The sequence below is a fragment of the Perna viridis genome, chromosome 10, assembly GCF_037379345.1.
Source record: "Perna viridis isolate PV_CMFRI_1.1 ecotype Kerala chromosome 10, ASM3737934v1, whole genome shotgun sequence".
Taxonomy (NCBI): domain Eukaryota; kingdom Metazoa; phylum Mollusca; class Bivalvia; order Mytilida; family Mytilidae; genus Perna; species Perna viridis.
In genome coordinates this window covers 41,543,892-41,571,737 of record NC_142454.1, presented here as the reverse complement: position 1 = coordinate 41,571,737, position 27,846 = coordinate 41,543,892, and the positions used below count along the sequence as shown (strand labels likewise).

The window sequence follows — 27,846 nt, the reverse complement described above, 5'->3', positions numbered from 1 at the left end:
TTTTCACAGCACTAAGAGGAACAGGGGTAATTTCTGCGTAGGACTATTTTTGCGTACGTTCCAAATGCTCATTGGTTGAATTGGTGGTCTGTAACCTAAATTCATCAGGAAAATGTTCACGTCTTTGGCGAAATTTTGACTGATCCATGAATATTTGTAATAGGCCCCCTTGTGGTTAGTTGATGATCATGCTTATCGTGCAATTCCGCGAGGTGAGGTCTTAGGTAGAACAACACAATATGAAAGTGCTTATTGAGCATGCTCCAAAAAGCATTCAGACAGAAATTTACCCCCCCCCCCAAAAAAAAAAAAAATCATAAATTGGTTTTGGTCGTATTGTTTTTACTGTATTGCATCGATGTCAGTGACCTCTAACTTTAAAAACTATTTTGACAATGAAAAAATATAGAGGTATTTTTAAATAAATGACAATCTACTCACATATTTTCTTCTATCCTTATGTACTATTACTGTTAGGTTTTTTTTAAAGAAACACGTGCATTTTTGTGGTTTTCTCTGTTTAAAAATTTCGTTTCATGACATCCATGAATATATTGTTAATTCCACAACCTTTTTAAATGCCCCCCCCCCCCCCGGAAAAAAAAAATACCAATCATATCTATAATGCAATTTCTGTATGGCTGTACACATATTTTAAGGAGTAGTCTATTATTAGCTGAATTTCAACCAAATACATAGGAAGATCTAAACTGTAAAAAAAAAGACTTAAGAAGTAATTTTAAACCCAAAATATCGAAATAGGAAGCCAAATCCACAACCTAGAGGTTCTACCATATGCAACACAAGAAATTATGCCTCAGTGCTTTAGTAGTTATATTTTTTGTTTAATTGCCAAATATAGCTACTGGACATCTTTATTTTATTCACTCATCAATTACATATTATTTAGACAGGAATTAATCGATTCTATTGATAAATTCAACAATTAAGGTGGATTGTTGTATAAAACTTTTGGTTCTTCTGATTTCTATTAATTGTTTATTCGTGTGTTGTACTAAGATGTTTCCATTATTGTCTTTTCTGACGATTACCCTTCACTTTGGTTTTACTACATAATCTTAACTTATTTCTTAAAAGAAAATGAACTGTCATTTTTTTTTTTGAAAGAGAAGAAAAGTAAGAATTTTGGTCATATCTTTGCTTATCGGTCAATACAGTTTATGTCAAATTTCACAAAAAGAGGAAACCCAATCGATACACCCAGGGCCAACTTAGGAAATGCATGGAATCAACGTTGATCTGATATGGAAAAAGGAGATTTCATAAGAAGTTACAATTGGTATTGACAAAGGGAGCGTGTCTACTGATGAAAATGCAAGGACACTGATCTTAGTAAGTTTAAGTTGCAGTGTAAAACAATATCGATCTCATCTTAGCAAGCAGAGGATGATTATCCTAGTTTCTAGTAGATTTTGGGTTTCTCATTTACTTTTGTCTCTTAGTACCTGTCATTTTGGTTTGTTCATGTTCTTTACTGCGTGGAAATTTTCCCTGTCTTGTCTTAATCTTTGGGATATTTTTTAGATTACCTTCATAGAGAGGACCAGAAGGAAATACAGCCTAATTTTGTTACCAATCAATTCAAAGAACACTGGCGCATCATACTTTTGAACTGAACATATTTTATTGCATAAAGAGCAAAGGAAAAAAGTTACTTAAATCAGAGAATTTTTAACTGTTTATGACATCATTAAATCCCAAAATATTGATTGAGGTTACTATGGAAAGTAGCCCTAAGTCTACCTCCATAAGTATCTTTTTTTATTTTGTGGCGCAAGGAGTCCTCATAATGAATTATGTTGAAGAACATGGACAGCTGGTCTACAAATAACAAAACATTTGTAGCTTAATAACTTCCTGTTTACAAATATGCAATGTACAATATTTTACATTTACAATAATAAAATAAATATTTAAATATCATCTAACATTCTTAATCACACAAATACATGTATTCTTTTCAAAGAGGGAGAAGGGGTCAAGAAAGAGTGAGAACGATAGAAAGTTGACTAATTTTGAATAACAAATTATGATGAAAAAGGATAATAAAAATATGTCTAAAACACTTATTCTACATGATTGTGTTTTAGATGACTCCTGATTTTAAATTTTTCGTGATATTTTTGCTAATATGATATTTCATTTAAACCAAGTTTATAGATTTTCAGATTTATGGCATGACCTCTTCAAAGTCAAAACCAGGAATCTAGAAAGTGCTGTTTGTTATTAATACCAAAATATATGTGTAGGATAGATTTCTTTAAAAAAGTATTGACAAATTCATCTTACCAGATCTGTTTATACTACTTGATGTCAATTCTATTTTTACAGTATTCTATGGAAATGATCCATAAAATCCTGAACTTTCTGAAATTTTAACAAAGGTACTATGGAGATATTCACAATCTGTAGAGTGAAATTTTCAGTCAAAATCTGGAGAAAATATGGAAAATCCATGTAAGTAAACACCTCATAAACGTTTCTCCTTTTTGTTTATTTTTACGAAACCAAAGGTCACTAATTTCCAATAATATTGATCAGATTCTTGATTCTATACATCACATGGAGCACAGCAATTATCAAGAAGAGATTCAAGCATACTATTTGGCACAAATAAAAAAATTTACATTAAATTTTCGAACTATGTTCTTACTTTACATTCAGGAATCAATAGATGGTGAGGTACTTAAAACAAAAACAATGAGTAAGATCTGAATGTTTATCAAGAGGTTTCAGTGCAGTCTGAATTTTACAGTCTTTCTATTTAATCTCATTTCTTGCAGTCTTGCATTCATGATTCATTGTTTATATCTTCTAAATCTTGTTTGCTTTTATGAAGCAACAGTGCAATTGTCCATAACATTTTTTGGATCACAGCATACTACATAGGTAAACTCTATTTTCAGTACTTCCTAAGGTTTTTTTCTGAACATTATATTAATGACCTTAAATGTTAACTATAAAATAAAAACAGATTTAAAAGAAAAAATACCAATTCCTCAAGATCAATTTTGTTCAATATGAAAACTTAACTTCTTGTTGCAAAAAATCTACCAAAATAAGTCCTCCGTGCATAAAGGGAAGACAGAAATGAAGAACACAAGTTGAGGTCAGAACAATAAATTATATTGAAACATGAAATGGAACTCATGAGCAAATGGAATTTGAATTGTGTAGTTGGGAAATGAACACGGACTTTTGCAACATACCTGATATGACAATTTTGTAAGTATGTAATGAAAACAATGAAAATGCTGATATTTTCGAAATGGAAAATTATTGTAATCTTAATTTGTTCTATTCCACATATAGAGGTGACACTTTCAAGCAAATTTATGATTGAAAAAAACAGTAGTCATAATAAAACAAATACTCCACCAGATACAAGCTGCTACAACTGCAGACATTAGGAACAAGTTTAGACTCCTTTATCCAGTACTAAGTAGGGCATTTAAGAACTTTCACATGTTATAATTTCATCTTTAGTGTGAATATCACATTTGTTAATATATTTATGCCACTGTAGAACAGTTTGACACCTACAATCTACCAGGAACATATAAATGAATCTTTAAAAAAAATAAATTTTGTTCTCATTGAATAAACTTCAGATCTTTATCTTAAAAAATAATGGGGAAAAAACAGATCAATTATTTTCTTGACTCTGTTGAGGAAAATAATAGCAATGCAAAAAACTAAACAGAACATATGCATAGACTTAATATTAAAACATAATGAAAATCAGTAATAGCACTACAACAATACAAGACATATCACAGACAATAATAAGAGCTGCCTATACAGTCCCTGACATCATCGTTTAGATTTTCTACTTTTTGTTTGAACATCTTTAACTTTCTGTATCTTCTTTCCCTGTCTCTTCATCAACTCTGCTGTATCTGTGAAGAAAGTACACAAAGGCCATTAAGGGAATTTTCAGTATATAAAATATATTTAAACTGTTTATGTATTTAAGCTTTTCAATTTTTACAGGACTACCCAGATGTATTAGGGATAGATTTTCAGTGAGGTCCTATATATGTAGACGCTCTGAAACATGAATGACTCAAAATCATTCTGTTGGAAATGATGTATGCAGTAAAGAAGTGATTATTTGAAATCTTAAGGCGAACATACATGTGGGTTCTAAGAAGTCTTGCATATTTCTGTTGGTCAAGCTATGACTAATAACAACCTAGTGGCGCATTATCGTATTTGAGTACAAATAGCTCCATCCCTTACAGGCAAAGACTAAAATCATACAAATATCCACATTGAATTGATTTTTGATATTTCACAATGGTCTAAAAAGGCTGAAAAAAGTATCAACAAAATGTTGGCTTTTTTCTACAGTAAGTAATGCTAATAAAAAAAAACTGAGATTAATTGACACCTGCAGGTTCATTCAAAAGAATCTGAGAAAACTGAGAACAGTAAAAATTAATAGACTTCCAGAAATTAGAAAATAACATTTTATTTGTATGTTTTGTCTTCATTTGAGTAATAGTAAAAACTTTGTTTCCATACTGAGTGACTCATGGGAGTATTTTGAATACAAGGAACATAGGGCATCCATTTTTTTTCTAAAAACACAAGGTTGACAACATACCTTTATTTTCTTTCTGTAGAGTTCCTCCCATCTTGGTTAATGATTCTATCTTTTCTTCCAGGCGTTTACAAAGTTCCTGAGTGTTTGGTAAAAGTTTGGTTGGTCTCTCTCTTGAAGGATGTGATAAAGGCACAGCTGCTAAAAAAAATTGAAATGATTTTAACCCCTGTCTATGTAAAAAAACATCCTGCCTTTCTCTTATAAATGAATAAATTGTGTGTTTCTGGTTACCTAACCCTACTTCCCTTAAAGCCTACCATAAACAGTTTAATGTCAATTGAAATTTTTTAAAATTTCGATTTTTTTACAATTACTTCATCTCAAAACAACAAAATAAAGAAATATTTTTGTAAATAACATGGTGTTGGTTTCACAAACAGTTGTAAGTGAAATTGTTCATAAATTATGACGTCACAATGCTATTTTAGGTTGTGACACCATTACTTGCAATCAACTTTACACTTACGACTTTTTGTGAAATGGACCCATGTTTTACCTACTTAAATATTTGGAGGTAAAATAGGGAATACATTATTCATTTATTTTTGCCTTAGATTTATTCTTACACCAACATCACAAGAACTTATTATATTTCTCGCTGAGTAAAAGATATAAATATGCTTTATTCAACCTTAAGATTAAACATCGTTAAGTCATCAAATAAAAACAGCTATTTTCATAAGAAAGACATGTCTTTACATTAAACTTTATACACTTGTGTAAATCAATTGTACAAATGATTATTAATTCAAATCATACCTTTCAACTCATTAAGGTTTAAGTAGCAGGCTTTATAAAAATCAGACAGGAGATGATTCATGCATGCTAAAAACCCACTAAGTTTATTTTTATTTATAAATTCAGAAACACTAAACAGTTACAGATCACAACATCAGTCATAGTTTAACATTTGCTTGTAACACTTTCAACATAACAATTGTATACCAGTAGATTGTGTACGATCGGCACTTTGTAAGATTATAGTTCTTGATCTGATTGATTCTAATAAAAGATGGATGTATATTTTTCTCAAAAATACAGATCAGTATACAGAAAGGATTATGGTTGTGTAACAATACAGCAAATGTAGCCTGAAACAAGCATTATTAGTTCAGTGGATTTTTCTACAATACTAATCACCTGTATCGTATGCAGTCTGAACTTTATAGAGACTGTACTTAAATACAATGGGAGTCCATGCAAAATCCAGGTAGTGGGTGGCATATGACAAATTATGTTTTCAAAAATTTTTCACCTATTTCTTATCACAAATGCATCCATTCTCGAAGTTGAAAGTTGGTTTTTGATTAATTATAACGGTTAAAGAGATATACATTACATAGCAAGCATTAAAATTCATCAAAAAAGGAGAGATAACTTTAATTTGAGTAAAATTTGGTTGCATTTTAAGTGAATTTTTAAGTCAATTTCTGAGCCATCCATTGTCAATTTAAAAAAAACTTTTTACTATTTGAAATACATATGATATAAGCATTACACTGGAACAAAAAATTCAGTGGGATAAAATTTACCAAGTGCCATCCATATGATAGAACCTGTCTGATTTTTACACGAATAGCCTCTTCATAAAATACACCAAAAATAAACAATAAACAACAATAAACAACACAAGGTTTCAACTTCCAACCTTATAATCATCACTGGCTTAAAAAAAAATATTTACCATAATCTATGTTAACCTTTCCTCTTTTCTCCCATTTATCTGGTTCAGAAAATAAGAGTTGCCTTCAATGTCATTGTAAAATCTTAACCTGAGGTATTTTACAAAAATATGGTATAAATAGAACATTAAATGAAACCCTGCAAGTAATGGTGGAAAAAAAAGGGATGACAAAACTTTTAAAATGGCCTCACTAATAAAAAACATATTTTGGAATTTGCTGGTAATTATGGTAATTAACAAGTGAACAAAGTTTTAAAAAAAAATGTTGATCCATTCATAGAGGTTTTCTGGTTTCTAGAAAATGGGAGTTAAGGTAGGCTATAATATTGGAGAAGTTTTGCCCAAAAGAATGCATGAAATATATATAATATCTTTTTTAAACAAAAGAACGATTCAAACCATCACAGAACCCCACCCTGACCCCATGACCTGTCAATGCTACCCACAAAGCATCAATTTCAAAAAAATATATTATTAATGTATAAAAAAAAAAACAGTTATCAAAAATTCTTCAGATAAATGAACTTTACAGTTCATATCAAGTTAACTGTTAAATTTGTATTTATTCAATCAAGCATTCAAATATTAAAGAAGCAGTAATACTTTGCTTGAGCTAGGATTAGAATATTAAGGTCTAAGCACAAGTCTCAGTATTCATTTTGTTGTCATTGAATTATTTTTTTAAATAAATGCAGTAGAATATAAATATGAATAGTAAGTAAGTAGAAAAATATTTCACAGACATAACTTTACAAGGTCTACCAAACGGAAATTCGCAAAATCGAAAGTAAATATATAGTTAAAAAAGGGATCGTAATGGTAAAATTTGGATTTGAAATAGCGAAATTCCGCTAAAAAACAGGAAAAAAATCATGTCTGATTTCAAAGGTAAAAAGTAACTAATAAAATGTGTCAAAATGAAGAAAGGAATGATACAATTTTTGACCTTATGGCTATTGCCCGAGAGGAAAAGATACCAACTGCCAACCCAGACATAAGAAAACAATAAAACTAAACTATAAAAATGTTTCTTATTGATAATACTACTTTCTACTAGTGTACATTTCAGATTTAACTACAGGTATACATAAATTAATAGCAATGGAATATAAATTTTAAAACACACACGGTTGAAGCATACATTGTCTAACTAGAGCATGATGATATGAATAACTGTTCCCATGATGGTTGTCATATTTTAAAGCACCACATTATGTTTATTACCATATCAAAATAAAGGAAAACACATGAAATTTTAAATGTTGTGGTGCTAGGTTGTTGCATATATTATATAGTGAAAAAAACAGTGAGATCCCACAAAACTGGACTTTGATATCCAACGGCAACAAAAATTATTTACATAATTAAGATATGCCCTTAACATGCATATTCATGCATATTTATTTTTGCAATTAATTTCTGTTCAAGAAATTCATCAACATAAATTTACCGTAATGCAAAAATAAGAGCAATTACAGTGAAAAAACACCAGAACGATAAAAAAACATCTTTTCTCTCAATAATTCCAATACATAAAACCGAATAGGTTTAACAGTCATGCTCTACTTAGACACATCAAGTTAAACACGTCAAGCATTATACTGGTATCGTGCAACTGCCTACCTTGAAACTGACAGTCAGTTTGTTCTGACATATCAGACTCATTCCGAGAATCTGTTATAGCATCTAGATTGGACATTAACAAAAACAAATCGTAGAGTGTTTGGATAAATTACACAAAAGATTAGCTACCAAAAGTTGAATTTTTATGATACAAATTTTGGCAAGAATTTTATAAGAAAATTCCTGACACTTTTAATCAGGAAACAAGTAAAAATAGTATTTCTTGCTTTATTTTTTCTGATGAATTCCTATAAAGAATACTAGGAAAAGTTACACTTCTTGAATGATTAAATTTCCCAAAGTCACCAAATTATCATTTCAGGGAACAATTTTATTGATGTCCTGTTCTAACCCAAAAATTAAAAAAATAGTTAACTTCACATGGTTAAACTGAAATTCATCACTTTAAAATTTAATGAACAAATTGCATAGTGTGAACAGGTAATTTACACCATTCAAGAACTGCAAGTTTTGCTTCTACATATATTATATAGTACTTTCTTTCATAATAAGTATGGGTCTGTCTAAAACTCAGGCAATTGGTGACCCATCATTTTTCTCTGTTTGTGTTTTTTTTTTTGCCTGAAGTATATCATGTATATATCATACATAGAGAAATCCATTAAAACCTTAAATAGGCAAACTTAGCAAACAATATGATGGTTATTTATGCAGGTTACTTATGAGGTATAAATGCTTGGATAATGCATTAAAATCTCTGGGGCTGCCACACCTAATACACATTATGCCTGATTCTTAGACAGAGAAGTACTAAGTTTTCATTCTATGTTGCAGTGTGAAGATACTTTTATTCACAGTGGGAAAGAATTTGTGGTTATTAATAATTTATCAGTTCTTGTATTCTGAACATTTGGGATTTTTTTGTCTTTTTTTTTTTTACATTAAATTAGTTTGCATTAAACATTCTTAAACATTCTGCTCCAGATAAAAATTAAGTTTCACAGATAAATCACACAAATATTAATACCCCACTAGAAAAAGTTCATCCACAGTAAACATCCTGTTTTTGTCCAGTAAGGCAGTCTTTAAGACAATAGAACTACACTGCAGGCAAAATATCTTTTGCTGTTTTCACTGTCTATGGTGGAAGTGGCAATACAATATCCAGTCAATTATTTCATTACAATATGTATGTCTATTGTTGAGCATCAAAACTTTTACCACAGAAACAACCAAAAGTAAAGGTTGAATAAAACTGAATACTGCCCAATTGCAAATTTAGCTTCTAATTCATAACATCATCAAAAGATAAAAATGAGACTTAAACAAAATATTTATGGTTTTACAATACAAATGAAGTGTTATTGCATACATAATAGGGAATATTATCAATCATAGAATATATTTGGCACTCTCAGGCTTTGCTCATGCAATATGATATTCCTGACAATATTTCCATATTTTATGCAATAGCTTAATTATTTTCTAAAACTAAAAAAACACCCTGCAGTGTAGTGTAATAAATCATACTATATGTATAACATGAGAAATCCAGAAAGCTCTTTCTCCTATAGAGAAAACTATCAGTATTTTTATTCAAGTACCGCTGAAATCTATATGCTGCCTGCTTAATATGATGATTGCAACAATAATCGCTTCAGTGAATGGTGCATTTAAAGTTTTCAACTAAGTAAACATACATGTACATGTTTGCCATTAATGTTAAATACTGATCTACCAGAACTGAAATCTACCATTACAGCACATACAATAACGATGTTCAGTGAATAAAGCTGATATTCATTTTTTTCCCAACTGATGAATTGCTTTACGTAGTTTTCTGGATAACTGACAAGGATATTTAAACTATCAGACATAGATTAAAATGACTATAGAAAGTTTAAGTCTCCTTGTTAATGGTCCAGGTAACCATCAGGTTATTCAATCAGGGCATGACACTCTATCTCATGAAGTTAATCATTTCACTTGCTGTAATATGCAGCTAAAATTTTATTGTTCCATTACAATAACTACATGATATAGATTCATAAAGAGAATTCTAAAAGAATATGCAATAAAAATATTCTTACCTGAGGTATAGCTGTCGATGTGGGCAGACCCATGGGATAAGTTGGGTTTCTTGTGATGATCTTTAGTACCCTGATTTTTAAACAAGAGAGATAACTCTTCACTGTTACTTCTTCTATGTCTGTTCCTTGGGGATGTGGACTTGGATCTGTTGTCTGTTAAAAGGGATAATGAATGTTGTCATGTGAAACTTCTAGGTTCCTTAATCATTAGAATGTACTAACTTCAATCTAGGAAATTTAAATATATTTTTACAGCAAAAAATGTATGAGTATGAGTATGAGTTTACGGTTGGTTATATTTTCAGTGAATTTTGAACTCTACACAACAATAAAACAAGAATATACATGATTCCAAAGAGTTCGAACTTTTACCTGACCTTTTGGACACTTAACTCAAAAACAGTCAAAACACAGTCAGTCCTTAAAGAGAAGCTTAACCTTGTTTTTAAAAACAGGGTGAACAATGAATTTCTAAGTCTACGGTCGACATTAAGATACACAGATATTACACTATCCTTGTAGGTATAAACTGTGCAATCATGATTCCTTGACCTTGACCTATTTTAATATCACACCTACCTCTGTAGGTATAAACTGAGTAATAATGACTTCTTGACCTTGACATTTACATCACACTTATCACTGTAGGTATAAGCTGTGTAATCATGAATCCTTGACCTTGACCTATCATAATTTCACACTTACCTCCAAAGGTATAAACTGTGTAATCATGATTCCCTGACCTTGACATTTACATCATACTTACCTCTGTAGGTATAAACTGAGTAATCATGATTCCTTGACCTTGACATTTACATCACACTTACCTCTGTAGGTATAAACTGAGTAATCATGATTCCTTGACCTTGATCTATTACAACTCATATCAACCTCAGCATCTGAATGATATTCTGTGTCTGAAGACATACTACAAGATCAAAAGAAAAAGATTAAAGCTAAATCTGTCTGTTCACTGACATTTACGAGCTAGGGCATATACATCATTATCTTTAAAGTTTTGCTATGTCATAACAAACAAAAAATGTTGTAACCTTTAATGATTAATTCTACAAAGAATACAAACTATGTTCATTCCAAGGTGCTAAGTATTTTTTGGCATAATTATTCACATTCCAAGGTGTTAAGTATTTTTTGGCATAATTATTTACATTCCAAGATGTTAAGCATTTTTATTCCCAAGGTAGTGATTAAATTTTCACTAGCAGTTTCATATTATTTTAGTTTTTTTTAAATGCCATGGGAAAAACAATATCTTTTCAGCCTAATCTTCATCAAAATCTATCTGCACTCTTGATAGTAAAAATTATGATTTTGACATTCTCCCTACAGCTTTGTTGAATATCGATAATTCAAACTATCTAATCTCAATTGAAATCAAGCATTCTGGTTGAATTTCAAAGAATTACATGGCAATACAAAGTGGCCTACAAGACAAACAACTGTTCAAGAGAAAGAATGCATTATCTGTTAACGAAAAAAGTGCAAAAAACAGAGTTTATGCATTAATTTTCAAATTCAAAGGACCATAAGTTAACAATAACAAAGAAAGCACTGGAACTAATGAAAAACTTGATCTGTAACCTGTCATTCGAAAGCACTGCATCAAAAGTGCAGAAAATTTATTTACTCGACAGACAGACAGACATACATACAGATGGATGGAGTGCAAACCTCGTACCTTTCTGTGAAATATGCCAATAGAAAACTTAAAGTAATTTGACATGTCCAAACTGAGAGGAAATCTATATTTCTACAGCCCAAGAAGCAGCAGCATCCAGAAACCTACCTGTCTATTTTTCTACTATTAAAGTTGATATTAGACTGCTGGGGAGGTCTGGATCGTCTGTGTAGTGAGGCTTTCTGGGCATAACTGGTTCCTTGTTTCTTCTCATGTACTAGTTCCCTCATCTCAGACAGCAGAGATTTCAGTTCATTACCAAATGCTCTATAGTCATCTGTGTCCTGAAAAGATCATACAATTTCAAATATACAACTCAATGAACAGAAAACAAGAATTAGCTAATGTCTTAAGAATAAAACAAATCTTCAATCTTCAAAGGAAACCAGCATTTGTCATTTTATGGGCCAATTCAAGGCATCCATTGTGGTCAATTTCTTACCATTCATTGAAGACACATAATCTGTCTATATGAAAATTATCATTCCATACAATGAAAAATGGCAAGGTCCAACCAAACAGGAAGTCATTATTGGACAGCACCCAAAACTACTTACTGGTACAATGTATGCCCTGTCTATATAAAGACACAAACTATATCTGAAATCAATTCATCAATCGAGACCCGAAGTATTTGCAATAAAATATGGACAAATGGACAGACAAGGCAGTGTTTCCCCAAGGAGAATAGAGCGCTGTACTTTGTAGCACTATGATTTCTTCGCAATGTGTTACCAGTAATTAATTTTAATTAGAATGCACTATGGGCACTGTGCTATAATTTTGGAGGAAGGCCAAAAGAGCTGTGCTATGCCAGTAAACAGTTGTGCTACTTAAAAATTATGGGGAGAACACTGCAAGGTGTTTCCAGTATACTATCCAATGTAAATGGAATGACAGATGGACAGACAACATGTTTCCAGTACACTACCTGATGTAAATGGAACAACAGATGGACAGACAAGGTGTTTCCAGTACACTACACAATGTATGCTTACATCTTTCATATTTACCCTTGTTGGTTTTTCTTCCTGATAGTAAGGCCTGGCAGTGTTAGGGGTATCTTTACTTGACTGATCAGCAACCCTAGTGCTCGATTCAGACTGGCTGTCACGGAACTCTTCCTGGGGGTAATGGGGAGGGACAGGGTATATTATACTGGGGTATTTATCTTTATTCTTCTGAATTACTTCCTGTAAAAACAAATAAGATTACGATAACTGGAAATAACTTTCAAATCTTGTTTTTGTTTTTTGTTTTTGTCTTTCTTTTTGTCTATTGATCCTCAAAACAAGGTATCATTTGAATTGCAAATTTTGGGAGATTTGAGAAAAAAGTTTTAAAAAATATTCATAAAATTTACTCCTCCTAAGAGGGTTAGTCATGACATTATGACTAATTATTTAAATTCCAAAACAATACCAAATTCAAATAATACCTTGTTTCAACAATACTGTCATAGTGTATGATCGTATAAAATCAAAATATCAAAGCCATGTGTAAACATCGTTAAAATTTCTTTATTTCTTTTTTTTTTTAAATCGTAACTTGATTATGATTACAAGTACATCTAAAGACAGGAAAAAATATACGACTGGAAAAAAAATCTCTACAATATTCATAAAAACTGTTATGTTAGATAATAGGAATGGAGCAACAGCCCATATATGACTCTGATACATGAAGGGCTCAAATTGTTCTGTCAGAAGTGAAAAAATTCAGAAATAACATACATGTATGCAGTTAGGAAGAGAATGTTTTAACTTTTAACACAAATGTACAACTTGTCAGAACAAAAACAGACACTTTTCTTTCAATAATTAAAGAATGTGTTCCATTCCATGGATCGTTATGGTGTATCCAACAGCACTATGAAAACTGATTTATTCAACGGGCCATAGTTTTCCTTCCCTCGTTTGTCTACCCCGGACTTGACTTTTTATGAGCAACTCGGCGGGTGTTTCTAGAAAAGCAGGGGACGCTTACCCTACCGGTGCACCTGGTCCATGCTCCCAGTTTTTAGTGGAGTCCGAGTTGCTCATTTACTTTTGTTACTTTTTATGTATGATTTTAGTTACTTTATGTTCTTTGTTGTGTATGTCTGTTTTCCATGTCTGGTCTTTGTCCCTGGATTACATTCTTTTGATTACCGCTACAACCTTGGTTCCCTTGATTACTCTTCCATCAAAAATAGTAAATATAAGAGGTAAAGATAAATCTTGGTTCAATAGTGAAATAAGGAAGGCTATATGTGTTCAGGATAGAATCCAGAAAAAAGTTCAAAAATATAAGCGATGCGGTGATAAAGAAAAATATAAGAAGCAAAGAAATAAGGTTAATAACTTGAAAAGGACAGCGAAAAAAAAATTTGAAGAAAATCTAGATAACTTTATTCTTGAAAATACTTCTAATCCAAAAATTTATTGGAAAATTATGAAGATGATTTAAAATCTGAAAAAGGTTCTTACAATGCTTCCCTGTTAACAAATGTCTCAGTATTCAGTCACTGACAAGTACGGGTGTACAAGGACGATGAAAAGTGCATCATTTTTAATGAATACTTTTGTTCAATACCAAACATTAAAGAAACAAATAATTCCTCACCAAACATGGAGCGAAAATCAAATAATGAAATATTTACCATAAATATAGAACTTTTCGAATTAATAGATGTTATCAAAATTTTTAACCCCAATAAGCCTTCCTATCCTGATACAATAAGCCATAAGATGCTAAAAATCTCAATCCCTTTACAGATAATATTTAAATAAATCCATTCAACATTGCAAATTACCCTCTAGCTGAAAGACCCCAAACATGACTACGATTTTAAAAAATGTGGATACTGCTATACCGTCGAACTACAGATCTATTTCTTTGATTAGCTGTGTGGGTAAAGTGATGAAGAGAATAATTCATAAACATGTCTACAATCACTTATTTGAAAATAAACTTTTGTACGAATACCAAAGTGGGTTCCTCCCTGGATATTCAACAGTGCACCAATTATTAGAGCTTTACAACTCCGTTCTTGATGGATTAGAAAAAAAGCGAACAAGCTGTTTCATCTTTTGTGACTTCTCGAAAGTGTTTGATAGAGTGTGGCATAAAGGTTTACTGCATACACTGAAATCATACAGCATAACTGGTGATCTTTTAAAATGGTTTAAAATTATCTTGAAAACAGGGAACAAAGAGTTGTAATAAAAAAATACAATGTCCCCTGTTTGCGTTGTCTCAGCTGGAGTTCCACAAGGGTCTGTGCTAGGTCTTCTATTATTAATTATTTTTATAAACGATATATCTGAAAAGCTAACTTCATTGACAAGACTTTTTGCAGATGATACATCATTTGGAGTTTCTTGAACCGATCTTATACGTATTAAATTTATCTTAGATTATGATCTTGCTGAACTAGACGCTTGGTCTAAAATGTGGTTGATGACGTTTACTCTGGATAAGACGGAAGTCTTAATGACCTCGAATGTGAGTATACCTCATATTAACATGAACTTCAATAATCAAGCCATTCCAATAGTTGACTCTCATAAACACTTTGGTGTGACATTTAGCCAAAATGGCAAATGGAATACTCACATTGACAACATCATAACTAGTACTATAAAACATATCATCATGATGCGAAAGCTTAAATATTAAATTTGTAGGATTACTTTAGAAAAACTTTATCTCATTTATGTACGGCCGATTTTAGAATATGCATGTGAAGTGTGGGACAACTGTGGTGTAGTTTATTCAAATAAGTTAGAAAATGTGCAACTTGAAGCTGCTAGAATTGTAACTGGATAACCTATTTTTACCAAGATAGATCTAATCTACCATGAAACTGGATGGGAAACATTAAAATCTAGACGTGAGAGAAGAAACTATATCCCCAAACACTATGCTTTTGGACCCAGACGACTTAATATTGTTCTAACACAAAAGAGAGGCGGAGCATCATTTCTTAATTATGACCTTCATAGAGTAAACATTGTTGGTAATCCAACTTGTAGATATGGATTCAAAGTAGAAACTCAATACTACTATTTTTTCGAATGTTGTTTATACAGTCTTTTAAGGCAGAAATTAATTCATTTAATTCAGAATAAAATCAGTCCAAGTTACCATCAAGCTTACATAAGATTGATGTAAAATGCTGAATACAAACATTCCAATGATTTGTTAGAGTTGTGTTCCTTACCTTATGTCTTCCTCCTTAAACCCTTAAACATGGTATAAACTTCCTCACCTGTAAATCAAGTTGATGTTTTAATCTGAGTCTTGCAAGCTCTTGTTCATACTGTTCAAGTTCAGCTTGGGATGTAGCATTTCTAGTTGATGCCTAAAACATATGTACAATACAATTACAGAAAAAATATAACACGACTAATACCTCTGTTATTTATATATTTGTTGAAGCTAATATTCTGAGAAAATAATTCTACATAATTTAATTTCTGATGTAACAAGCTTTCTGTCCATCCTCTCATAGACCAAATTTTGTAATGTTAATGTGATGTCATCATCCTTTTTAAATGATTTACTTGTTAAATTTTACTACTGAAATTAAATTGTAAGAATTGACTGTTTTCCTAATTCGTCCTATTTGAAATATCCTAAATGACTGTGGTGCGCTCTTGAAAATAACCTGCATATATTTAGAGTGCACTACATGATTGAGATTATCTCTTCATAGACCAAAAAAATATGACAGTCACTCCTTAAATATATGAAAGTAAACAAACAAAAATTTTAAATTACAATATTGTACATCAATGACCTTATACATATCAGAGTTATCTCACATATATATATACACATTAAGTGAAATAGAAGTATCTCAAACTTTTGAATTCATTCCCATTTCTACTCCAGTATCCTCCAAAAATCTTCAGAATTAATAATATAAACCTGAAAACCAGTGCCACCTTCCTTTGTGATAAGCCATAATACCTTAAGAGTGAATATAGTATTGATAAATTTACAACAGTGTACAAAGACAACCACTAAAGCAGAAGAAAGTGATATAAATTATACAATAAGATTCAACATATATACTTCACATTCAAATACACAATTTCAGATTAGTTTTGATGTCAACTGTTTTATAATTTTGTTTTAAATACAATAGCTCGAAACTTTCACACCAAAGGAAAACTTCAACCAATGGTTTAAGCCTCAACTCTATTTGTACATGTACTTGTGCATTAAGAAATGAAAATGTAATAGTTCATCTACAACCTTTATTTAAGGAGGCAGACCTAGGGTAAGGGACACAACTCTTACAAATCATTGAATCATTGGAACGTTTGTATTCAGCGTTTTACATCAATCTCATGTAGGCATCAAAGTACCTTGGACTGATTTCATTCTGTTTCAAATGAAAGCTTGATAAGCTTTGGTGAAATTGAATATGATACAAACATACCACTGGTTTCAAGAGTTATTTCCCTTATCCTAGGTCTACAGCAACTGTATGTCTCATATTACATAATATATTATAAAATTTACATTTGACCATTTCAAATACTTAAACAACTAGTAAATCAGATATACTATATTTACAGTCATACTAAAATATGTTTTATGCCATAGATAGAAATTATGCATTATAATAATATAAAAACAGATCAATTCAGGAATAAAGGTATTCAAAAGGGGAGATAATCAAGTCTATGATCAAAGGGAGATAACCACACAAAACACACAGTGACTGCTACACACAGAGTGACAATAAAGATGAATTTCAACACAAACCTTCTTTAATTTTGTGGGACATTTTTTAGTCCCTTTGTCCCCTGCATTTCTTTTCGACTGTAAATATCAATATGCCATAAAGTTATGAGCAAAAGCCATTTATCTTATTTTTTTTTAAAGAAAGCTCTTTTTATTTAAAAAAAAATTTCAAAAAATTTTAATTCTTGTACCCAAAAAAGCTGTGAATAAAACGAATAAAAGAAATGGTTTCATAAAACACACTGGAAATTCTTTCCCACATATTCCCAAAACTTCCTACAGAATACATATGACCTCTCAATAATTAGAAAGGTCAAATGGGAATTGAAAAAGGATTAAAAAAAATCTCAATTCATGTTATTGTAACCTAGACTGGTATCTTAAGCTAGGGTCAAAATGCAATATTGGGTTTGTTAATTTTCATTTTTTTTTCAGGAATTCTAACATTAGTTTATGATTTTCAAACACTTCACTCCAAGGCTAATCTCATGCACAAAATTCAGGAAGCCAACAGAATCATGCTAAAATAGTTCTGCAATTCTCATGCAATACACTGACTTACTTTTTTGCTCTAAAAATTCACAAAAATTTGTCAAAAGTATTTTCAAAATCCTTTGATAAAATTAAATTTTTAAATTGTACACGTATAAAGTAGTTCAATATTTTTTAAAAGATTCTCAACAAATCTATAAGCACTAAGAATTTAAAGTGCTAGTTCATTTGTTTTAACATATAAACAGATTTCTTAATATTTAATGTGCAAAATACTTTTTTCTTTTAAAGCACTGTTGTAAAATTTATTTAAACAATAAATTGCTGCATTTAACAACAGAAAGCCTCTGGGCAGAATAAGGAAACACTATATAGCAGAATTGATAAGCCTGAACTACTGTGAAAAGAAAAAGAACTTAAGAACTTCTGTGTAAAAATAATATGAAAAACAAAATTCTAAATCAAGGGAGATAATTCACGTTCAAGATAGACAACTCACCTTTTCAAGTAACATTTCTAGATTGCCAACTTGTCTTTTTAATTCCATCAACTTTTCCTGTGATGTTTCCAGATCGACTGAAAGCTGCTGGTTGTGTGTTAGTGTTTTGTTTAATGTTGTTTTTAATCTGTCTTTATCATTCTCTAAACTGTGACGCTCCTGTGGAAATGGGAAAGAAATTTGGCATACATATTTCATATCACGCACATGAGACATGGTACATGTAGATTCCAGTTGTTACATGATAATGAGATGCATTGCCAATTAAACCATATTTTCAATAATTAAAGCTTTGTCAAAATTGAATTTCTTTTTTTTTTTTTTTTTTTTTTTGCTGACTTATAAAAAATTAATGATTTCAGAAACAAAACGTGTAATTTAAAAAAAAGAACTTCTTCCAACTTTATTTATGGGAACATTGAGAAACTTGCTGAAAAAAAATATTCCATTGACTTTCAAAATTTATCATCTATTTGAAATAACACGCATTACACTTAGAAGTATGTTCTGAAACAATAAATATTGTAACCAATTCTAATGTTTCCCAAACATACCCGAGATAAAGTATCAAGTTTATCTTCTAGCCAACGGACTTTGGTCTTCAGTGAATCTATCTCACTCCTTTTTAATGTAACTTCTTTCTGCATCTTATCTGCTACTTTCACAGCTGAAATTCAAAATGTCAGTGAAGTGAGATCATATAAGTATGGAAAACCAGGAATGATTTTATGAGGTCTACAAACAAAGCGGCAATTGGCAAAATCAGATGTCAATATACAGTAAAAAAAAAAAGAATCATAACAGTAAAATCCGGATTTAAAATAGTGGAATTCCACTAAAAAGCGGAACAAAATCATCACTAGAAAACAACAGAAATTTATCTGAAAAAGGGTACTAATGTGATACTTTTATTTTTGTGAAAAATGTGGTTTTAAAATCGCAATAATTTTAACTTGTACAAGTATAATGGAATTTTTTATACAAATAATAAAGGCTTTTTCTCCAAAAGACACAGTTTACGACCCTAATGACAATATCACAATAATCACTACATTTATAATACTGTTAAAGCACTATTGTTGGTGGGGTACCAATTTTCGTAGTTTTTGTGGGTAGGCCCAAGCACGAAATTTAGTTCCCAATGAAAAGATTTCAAATGATGAGTATACTGAAAACCTCAAAACCATTTACTTAAGAATCCACGAACTTCTGTTTCCTCCCTAAACCCAAAAAATTGGTATCCACAAATTAAAATACTTTTACAGTAGCTGGAACAATTGAAAAAAAATATACCAGCTTCTTTAAAATTTAATCTAAGTAAGGAAGCACGAAAAAAAATCTTGATAATTTTAAGAATCTTAAGCTAAAGTCAAAATTTTAAAAAAATATCCTCGATTCTCATTGCGTCCCAACCAAATTTTTTCACCCTCCCTGAAAATTTTTTATTTTAATTTTTTTCCCAATTTGGGTCAATTTCTTTCAAATTGACAGCATTTTTTTACTTAAATTGGTAATTTATTTTGAAAAATGTTGAATGAGAATCAAGCAATTTTTATATGATGACCTAAAGGGTTCAATTGCATTTGGATAAGATATCTTTTGAAAAAACACTAGATTCATATGTTTTAACTTCTATCTGGGCTGGGAGTCTGAGTTTAGGCAAAGGGACAAATTAAATAGTACCTTGATGATCAGCCGAGTCTCTGGTCCGTAATGTTTTCTGTGCTAGCTTTACTTCATGTTCTGCAGCTGAAATATATATGATAGAAATATAAATCTACAAATAGTGTTTACTAGGAAGACCAATTCTTATCTAAATCAAATTCAGAGACTTTCAAAAAATACATTCAAAATAATTTAATAAACAATTCTTTAAAATTTTTTCATTTATCTCAGAATAACTCACAACATTTATCAGGTGCTGTCTTGTATCAATAATTAGTTGAAGTAAAAATATCCTGCCATAATAAGAAGTCATAATATCTACACGTCTCATATGACCATGAAATAAAATGTTATCTTTGCACATGTTATCTCATTCCAGAATTTATAGATTTGAAAATTCTGTTTATCGTTACTTATTACAATAGTTTTAGCAGGAATAAGGAGTTGCTCATCCTTTCGATATATATAAATACACCTCTGATTTTTCTTCGTGCAGTCAATACTAATTGTTTTTTTTCTGGGAATACATTTCTGGGAATACATTTCAGTTGTTCTAAGTATTGCAATTTGTTATTTATCTATTTAACAATCGCTGTGCTCAACTTTGTTTAGCTTACTCATTTCCTTTGTGTCTACCTTCTTTTTTCTCTCTCTACAAATACCTACCCTTCACCCTAGCTTGTAATCTTCCAATTTCTTTTTCTCTGTCACTCTTCTGTTTCTCATAAATATCTCTCACTTTATCCTTCTCTTCAGTAATGGTAGCAACTTCAAATCTACTCTCCTTCAACTCACGGTACAAATTTTCTTTTTCTTGTTGAATTATATTTGCCTCCTCCTTACGAATTTGAATTTCTTCCATATTTTGTTGTTTGTCTTCCTCAAGTTCTCGGATTCGTTTTTCCCGTATTTTCATTTTCTTTGACATTGTATCTCTTGACAGTTTTAATTCTTCTAAAGTTTTCGTTCTCTCCTGTAACATTGCCATAAGGTTATCTTTCTCATCCCGTAAGGCATCGGTAGTTTTTGACGAACTTTCAATCATATTAGAAAAGTTACTTGACTGCTTTTGAAGAATATCTAAATTCCTATCTTTTTCTTCCAACTGTATATTCAGTCTTTCTCTCTGTGCTTTTATCTGTGCTAATTCCTCATTTCTTTGCTCCAATAAATTCATGTAATAGTCTTTTTCTTGATTTGACCTATCAATGTCTGATTTTTTGTCTTCCAACATATTGACATAATGGCATTTCTCTGCATGGATTGAATCATACTGTATTTTAAGAGATTCATATTTATCACTCGTTTCATGGTATTCCTTTTTAAGGTTATTATTTTCCGATCGGCAAAGTTCTATTTCTAGACTCTGTCTGTTACACTTCTCTGTAATGCTACTTAATTGAGAGGTCAGGTTGCTAATCTGGTCAAAATGTCTCTCTCGTTCTTGTCTTTCAGCAAAATTCACCTAAAAACAGTATAAACAGCATTAACAATACTTTCTTCCAAAAGCATTTTGTATTAAAAATAAAAAATAAGCATTAACATGTAGAGTGAGCACATAAAAAAGTATTAGCATCAAGATCCATATTTTAACTACAAAATCAGAGACAACATGTTGTATATATGAAAAAAAAAACATTTCCTTCAATTTACTTCTTCATAATACGAAAAAAACAGGAATGCAAATCAAATGCATAATATTAAATTTAGTAACTTTTGTAAAAAGGAGTCATAGAAATCAGTACCAAGTAAACTGAAATTAAAATACATGTACCAGTAACAGTATAAAGTATAACCAATTGTTACAAAAAAAAAAGTGCCATGAAAGCTTGATATGTCCAACCACCTCCCTTTTTTATGAAAAAGTGCCAAAAATCAATAATGTAAAATCTAAATTTCATAGAAAACATAAGGGAGCAAGAATTTCTCAAAGTTATGTGGCATTTGCTCAAAGTGTTTTTCGGTTATAGTGTGAAAACAGAAAAAAACACCATCCCCCTTTCTTTTTAAATGCAAAAAGTCCTATAAATCAAAAACCAAATGTTCAAAATGCATGTAAAATTAAAGGGAACATTCTTCAACCAATAAGAACAATTGACCAAAAATTTATTAGAAAGGCTTAAAGCCTTTTGGATCTGGATTGAGTTACTGTACCAAGTGCTGACAACGGACGGAATGATGAACAGCAGTATACCATATTATGTCCTGTCAAAACTGATGAGCATATGAAAAAAAAAAATTACAAGATAACACCAATAAAATTTAGCTGGTATCTGAACTTTTTACAGACATCTTCTAGCTCTTACCCTTAATCTGAAGAGAATTTTATATAGGGTACATTGGCTTGGAAGCAAATTTCTGTAAGCCTGCCGCTATTTTAACCAGCATTGGCTGGTAGGCTGGTCCCAGTTTCAAAGACAGACATAATCAATCCAAACATTTATTCTCTTCCAATTTTTGCTAATTCAAATTCAAATTCAAAGCATATCCCATGGTCAAAGTCATATTTACATATCCAATGAAAAACAATGTGTAAAAACTGTACAGTACCTCATCTTCAAAAATATAATCCCAGGACATGTTGTACCATAGTGAGGATTAAATCCAAGTTCATTACTAGTAAACTTCTTAACATATTTACAGGCCTTAAAAACTTAAGGAATAAATATTTTTTATCTTTTAATCCAATTATTGTTCTTAACTATTTAAATTCTCATTCCCAAGAGTAATGTTACTTATCTAATCTTAAGTATTCAACCTGAAATGAACAGTGTATAAACAAAAACAAACAATAATGATTTAAATCTCTCTAATTGGAATTCATTGACTTTTAAACAAGGGAGGTAAACCCAGTATATCAAATCTGTCAATTTGTATCTTACCACCGAATGGATTTTTTTTTGGGAGGGGCAGAGGTACTGAATTTCCATTTACTGCCATCCTTGGTAATACAATCCAAGGAAACTTATACTTGCAAGTTTTGAATGTTGAATGGTTTCTTTTAAATAAAAAGAATTAAATGTAAAATTTTATGTGAAAAACAATACAAACTTCATAAATTTCTAGAGCTTTTGGGGAGTATGGAAAACTAAAAATAAAATATGCAAGAATATGTCCAGTTCAATTTAGGTGTTAAAGATGAGAATTAAAGAAATAAAAATATACATGTAGTGGCGTTGCAGCAGTTTTTTGTCTTCCAAAGTAACGAAGAAGAAAAGCACAAGAAGGAAAGCAAAGATACGCCAAAGGAAAAAGGTTCAACAACGTACATATAGATAAAACACACAATGTAATACTGTGCAAAGAGGATCAATAAAAACACCTGGAGAAATAAAAACTGAGTTGGCTTGTCAACAACCAGAGTTTTATTGTTTTCCATTGCTTTCACTACCTGATATTTTTTATTACAAGAAAAATAAAAATGAAATATATTTAAACAAGTCATTTAATTGACAAGGTTTCCTATTTCTCACATTAATGAGCACAGAAAAATTTGAAAATACTCCCTATCTTATTTCTAAAATAAATGAATGTAACTTGTCAAATTCTGGCTATAAAGCAATTCTTCAGAACTTAGCAACCAACTCATTTTTTGCCTTTCAGGAAAAAGAGTGATAACTCTTGAAAGTAACTATTAAAATTTGTGAGTACACATCTTAAATTGGGATATAAAGAATATTTCAAAAAGAAAACATTAAAAAAAGGATTTGTTTAAAAATTGTCAACTCATGCATAAAATCCTTGGCTGGTGACAAACCAATTAAATAAACCTAGAATTTCTAGCTGTATTAATATACTGTGACTAGATTAATTAAAATATAAATCTGCATAATAAAAGGAGAATAAAAACAGTGACTGTGTATATTATTCACACTGTGTAATTTTAGCAAAGAAAGCAATACCAATGTTTTGAAAACACGAGGATCCCGAATAGGCTCCTAAAACACATGTATTCTATTTTTAACTACAGAACAAACACAAAAAATAAGTGATTCTTTTTAATTACCTTTACATCTTTTAAAATTTTGAGTGAAATATTGTACGGCTATTCCATAAAAAAAAGTGTGTCCTGGGGGCAAAATGTACAATATATAGGGGTACCACCAACACATTAAAATTAAGATGCAATATATTTGTCTTAAAAGAAAAATTTTATTTTCTTCCCCACCATCACATTATTAAATCAACTGCCCCCTGCCCCCAGAGGCATTTTTTCTGAAATAGAAAATATTTGTTCAAACTGTGTTTTAAAAAAGCAAAATAATTCAAAAACAAATATTCTTAAAACAATAAAAATCTAAAATAAAAGATTATTCTTCAATTAAAACAAACATTTACCATATAAAATTTATGTTCATCAATCAATGAGTTTTGGAGTTTGATATGGAAGACATGGCTATAAAAGCCAATTATGACAATTGACAAACAATGCTAATATCAGGCTGTGCAAGACGAAAGAACATGTTTACAAATGCCAGAAACAACAAAATAAGACTCTAAATTAACAATTAACAACAGGACAACTCACCAAAGCATTAATAGTACTTGTATCCTTAATATTGACAATTTAACAGAATTCATTAGATAAAGCTCATCATAAATAAATTTCATTCCGTTTCTACATTTATACTGAATCAGAAAAGGTAGCTCTGGTGAAGCAGTGAAGTCATTGATTAGAAATCTGGTTAACGAATTAATACCCAGTGTAGGAACAAGCCTACCACAAAATAATAGACATTTAGAGTAACATTAAAAGAATCAGATAAATCTGAAAGTCAAGGAGAGTGAGAAAGATTTCGAATATTTAACTACATGTACAATCTTGTTTTCACTATTTCCACACCTTTAACTGGAATTATCAGACTAATTTAAAGTTAACTACTAATGATTACTTAAAATGTGGAAACTTTTTGCGGTTCATTGGGTGAATACTTTGGGATTAGTATTTTGTCAAGCATCTGCAACTCTATAACCCATTATGAAGTTTATTTTGGGGAAATTTCTGAACAGGAAATAAAGGAAATCCCCCCTCACAAAAATTTCTACATTTATAGTATTCAATACATCAATTTGTTAAAGGCTATATGCTTTCCTGCAAATGGCAATTTGTATTTGCAATACACATAATTATATATAATTTTTTTTTGCTAATTATGTCATTGCATTATACCAAAGACGTCAACTAATTTTATTTTGTTTATGTGTGGAAGTTATCATGATTACACTGACAAAATTATTCATATGTAATTGATTACATTTGAAATTATGATTAATCATAATGTAATCAACTACACCTTCCCGGTGTTACCATGAGGTAATTGATTACATTAGAAAGTAATCAGCCCCAACTCTGATTTGTATACACAATAAAGGGAAATATATGATGTCTACAAATGATTACATAAACCATCACCATCAAAGCTGTCATCCTTTTTAAACAGGCTAATATCCAATGGGCACATATCATACATATGATACCACACTACATTGCCTTGCATCATACACCATAATATACCAGGACAAAAACTACAAAAAAACAAAGACAATATCTCACCTTTTGATTGACCTGGGAGTTACATTCCTGTTTTACCAACTCCAACATTTTATCCAGTCTGTCCACATCTTTCTGTTTTTCATCCACTTTGTTTTCCAGTTCCGTCTGTCGTACCCGTAATTCTGTTTCTTTTTGTTGAAGCTCTGAGTTTCTCTTTTTCTCAGATTCATAATCTGATGTAAGCTTGATAACATTTTTCTGTAAAATCAAAGTGATGAAATAAATGATAATATAAAAATATTCTGATCTACACTTTTCCTGTTAAATGTAATTTCTTGAGCTTTTAAGTGTGATTCTAATATTACTTAAGATATAAATTGAAGTTTGATCCTTTCCAAATCAATCCCTAGCTTTATCTGTAATTATCAAGCAAAAAAATCAAAATGTGATAAAGGAAAAAAAAAGGACAATGCAAATATGGTCATCTCTTTACTACATAATAATTTGATCTAAAATTTGTTAGTACATGTACCTGCAACTCTTCAATTTTTGATTCCAGTACAGCCTGTTTTCTCACCGACTCATCTCTCTCGGCTCTGGTTTTTAATAAATCTCTCTGTACACCATTCAATGTCTCATCCACAGAGTCCTTCTACATAACAGAAAATACGTGCGTGTAAACATTAACATAAAATCCTAAGAACTACTTGAGTACAAAATTTTATGGATATGAAATTGGTTAAACCATGGACCTTAGGAAAATCAATGTTCATAAATTTAAAGAAATCTGCTGAAAAACAAGCTAAGCAAATGAAAACAACAGACCACTTTCCCTCCATTCAACCAATCAAACAACATTTTTTCTCCTTTCAACCAACAAACCAACAATTCCTTCCCTTCAACAGACCAACTTTTTCTTATTTCAAGGCATCTGACCTGTCTTTTTCTTCCAACAAATGAAAAAAAAATAACCAACCAATCTTCCCTTCCAACAAACCATCCTTTTCTTCCAATAAACCAACCAACCTTTCCTTCCAACAAACCATCCTTTTCATCAAATAAACAAACCAACACGCCCTTTCCACAAACCATCCTTTTCTTCCAATAAAGCAACCAACTTTTACTCCCAACCAAACAACCTTTCCTCCCAACCAAACAACCTTTCCTCCCAACCAAACATCCTTTCCTTCCAACCAACCATCCCTTTCTTCAAATAAACCAATCAACCAACCTTTTCTGTCCATTTAATTCTGTCTTCATTATATTCTTCCTTCAGTAACTTGACTTTACTTTCCAGCTCTGTGATGGTTTCATCTTTCAACTTCATCTGCTGCTCATACTGTCCTCTATAAAACATAATTTACATTTACAAAGAGCCACTAAATAATTAAGAAAAGTAACAACAGATATTTTTGTTGCTTGATTATTAAAAACAGCTGTGCTGAAGCACATAACATTCGTCCCCTTTTCGCAAGGTTAAAAATTAAAGGTCCATTGATTAGTAACAAGAAAAGGAAAACATTTTAAAAGTACTTCAATTTCTTAGAATTAAGCAAAATGTGTATAAGGTGTGGCACATGAACACAGACTTTAAGTAGTTCTCCAGATAAGGATCATGCAAGAATCATGTGATTCATGGGTAAAAAGCCTACATATTTTTATTTTTGATATTTTGTTTGAAATGTCATAGTAAACAGAAATTAATATGTGGCTTTTCATATAACCAGTGCTCTTAGGAGAAAAAAATTATATAGAATGCATTGTAGATTTCAAAATTAAGGGAGATAACTCTGTAAATGGCGCTCAAATACAATAGAATCTACTGGATTTTCAATGTGGAGTATCTCCTAAGAGCAGGCAGATTTGAATGAATAATTACACATTTTATAATATAGACCCATACAACAACTTAATTACAAAAATAAAAATATGTAACCTTTTTTGGGGTGTACCACATTTTTCAGATATTGCATGATTCTTACAAAGACAGCTACTTAATACTTGAAATGTACTATGGAAATTGGCGGGACAATTTTCCCACACTTTTCCCTATAGAAGCAATAAATGAAATAACGGTCACAAATGCTTCAATATAAAGTTGAAACAGCTTTAAGGTTGTTTTCTAAATGTACTGAATGACAAGGCCAATTTGAGAAAAATGGTGGACAACCCATTGCCTGATTCTTACACAGAATGGTACTTAAAAATGAAAGGAAGCTTCCCTCTATGACAACCACTTTAATACTAACAAAAATGTTTAAATAATTGTA

The 27,846-nt window shown here is 30.9% G+C and overlaps 1 protein-coding gene across 8 annotated transcripts in view; it reads right to left on the bottom strand.

The window, feature by feature from the left end:
* Window positions 1-2,622: 2,622 nt before the first annotated feature.
* LOC148605826 (uncharacterized) overlaps window positions 2,623-27,846 on the bottom strand; it is a 44,901-nt gene continuing 19,677 nt past the window's right edge. For 2 of the 8 annotated variants that reach the window (XM_088547927.1, XM_088547928.1), the window contains 17 exons: window positions 26,808-26,922; window positions 26,109-26,228; window positions 25,637-25,834; window positions 23,985-24,020; window positions 20,749-21,547; window positions 20,101-20,166; window positions 18,972-19,084; window positions 18,418-18,576; window positions 17,448-17,504; window positions 15,940-16,032; window positions 12,701-12,880; window positions 11,796-11,971; window positions 10,816-10,916; window positions 9,989-10,141; window positions 7,938-8,000; window positions 4,631-4,765; window positions 2,623-3,920 (listed from right to left, as the gene is read on the bottom strand). In XM_088547927.1, the coding sequence (XP_088404053.1) occupies window positions 3,835-3,920; window positions 4,631-4,765; window positions 7,938-8,000; window positions 9,989-10,141; window positions 10,816-10,916; window positions 11,796-11,971; window positions 12,701-12,880; window positions 15,940-16,032; window positions 17,448-17,504; window positions 18,418-18,576; window positions 18,972-19,084; window positions 20,101-20,166; window positions 20,749-21,547; window positions 23,985-24,020; window positions 25,637-25,834; window positions 26,109-26,228; window positions 26,808-26,922 (2,650 nt within the window). In that variant the 3' untranslated portion in view covers window positions 2,623-3,834. Of the gene's footprint in view, window positions 3,921-4,630; window positions 4,769-6,314; window positions 6,354-7,937; window positions 8,001-9,988; window positions 10,142-10,815; window positions 10,917-11,795; window positions 11,972-12,685; window positions 12,881-15,939; window positions 16,033-17,447; window positions 17,505-18,417; window positions 18,577-18,971; window positions 19,085-20,100; window positions 20,167-20,748; window positions 21,548-23,984; window positions 24,021-25,636; window positions 25,835-26,108; window positions 26,229-26,807; window positions 26,923-27,846 lie in introns of all 8 variants that reach the window. The other 6 variants (XM_088547923.1, XM_088547925.1, XM_088547926.1 and 3 more) reach the window with 6 other exon arrangements.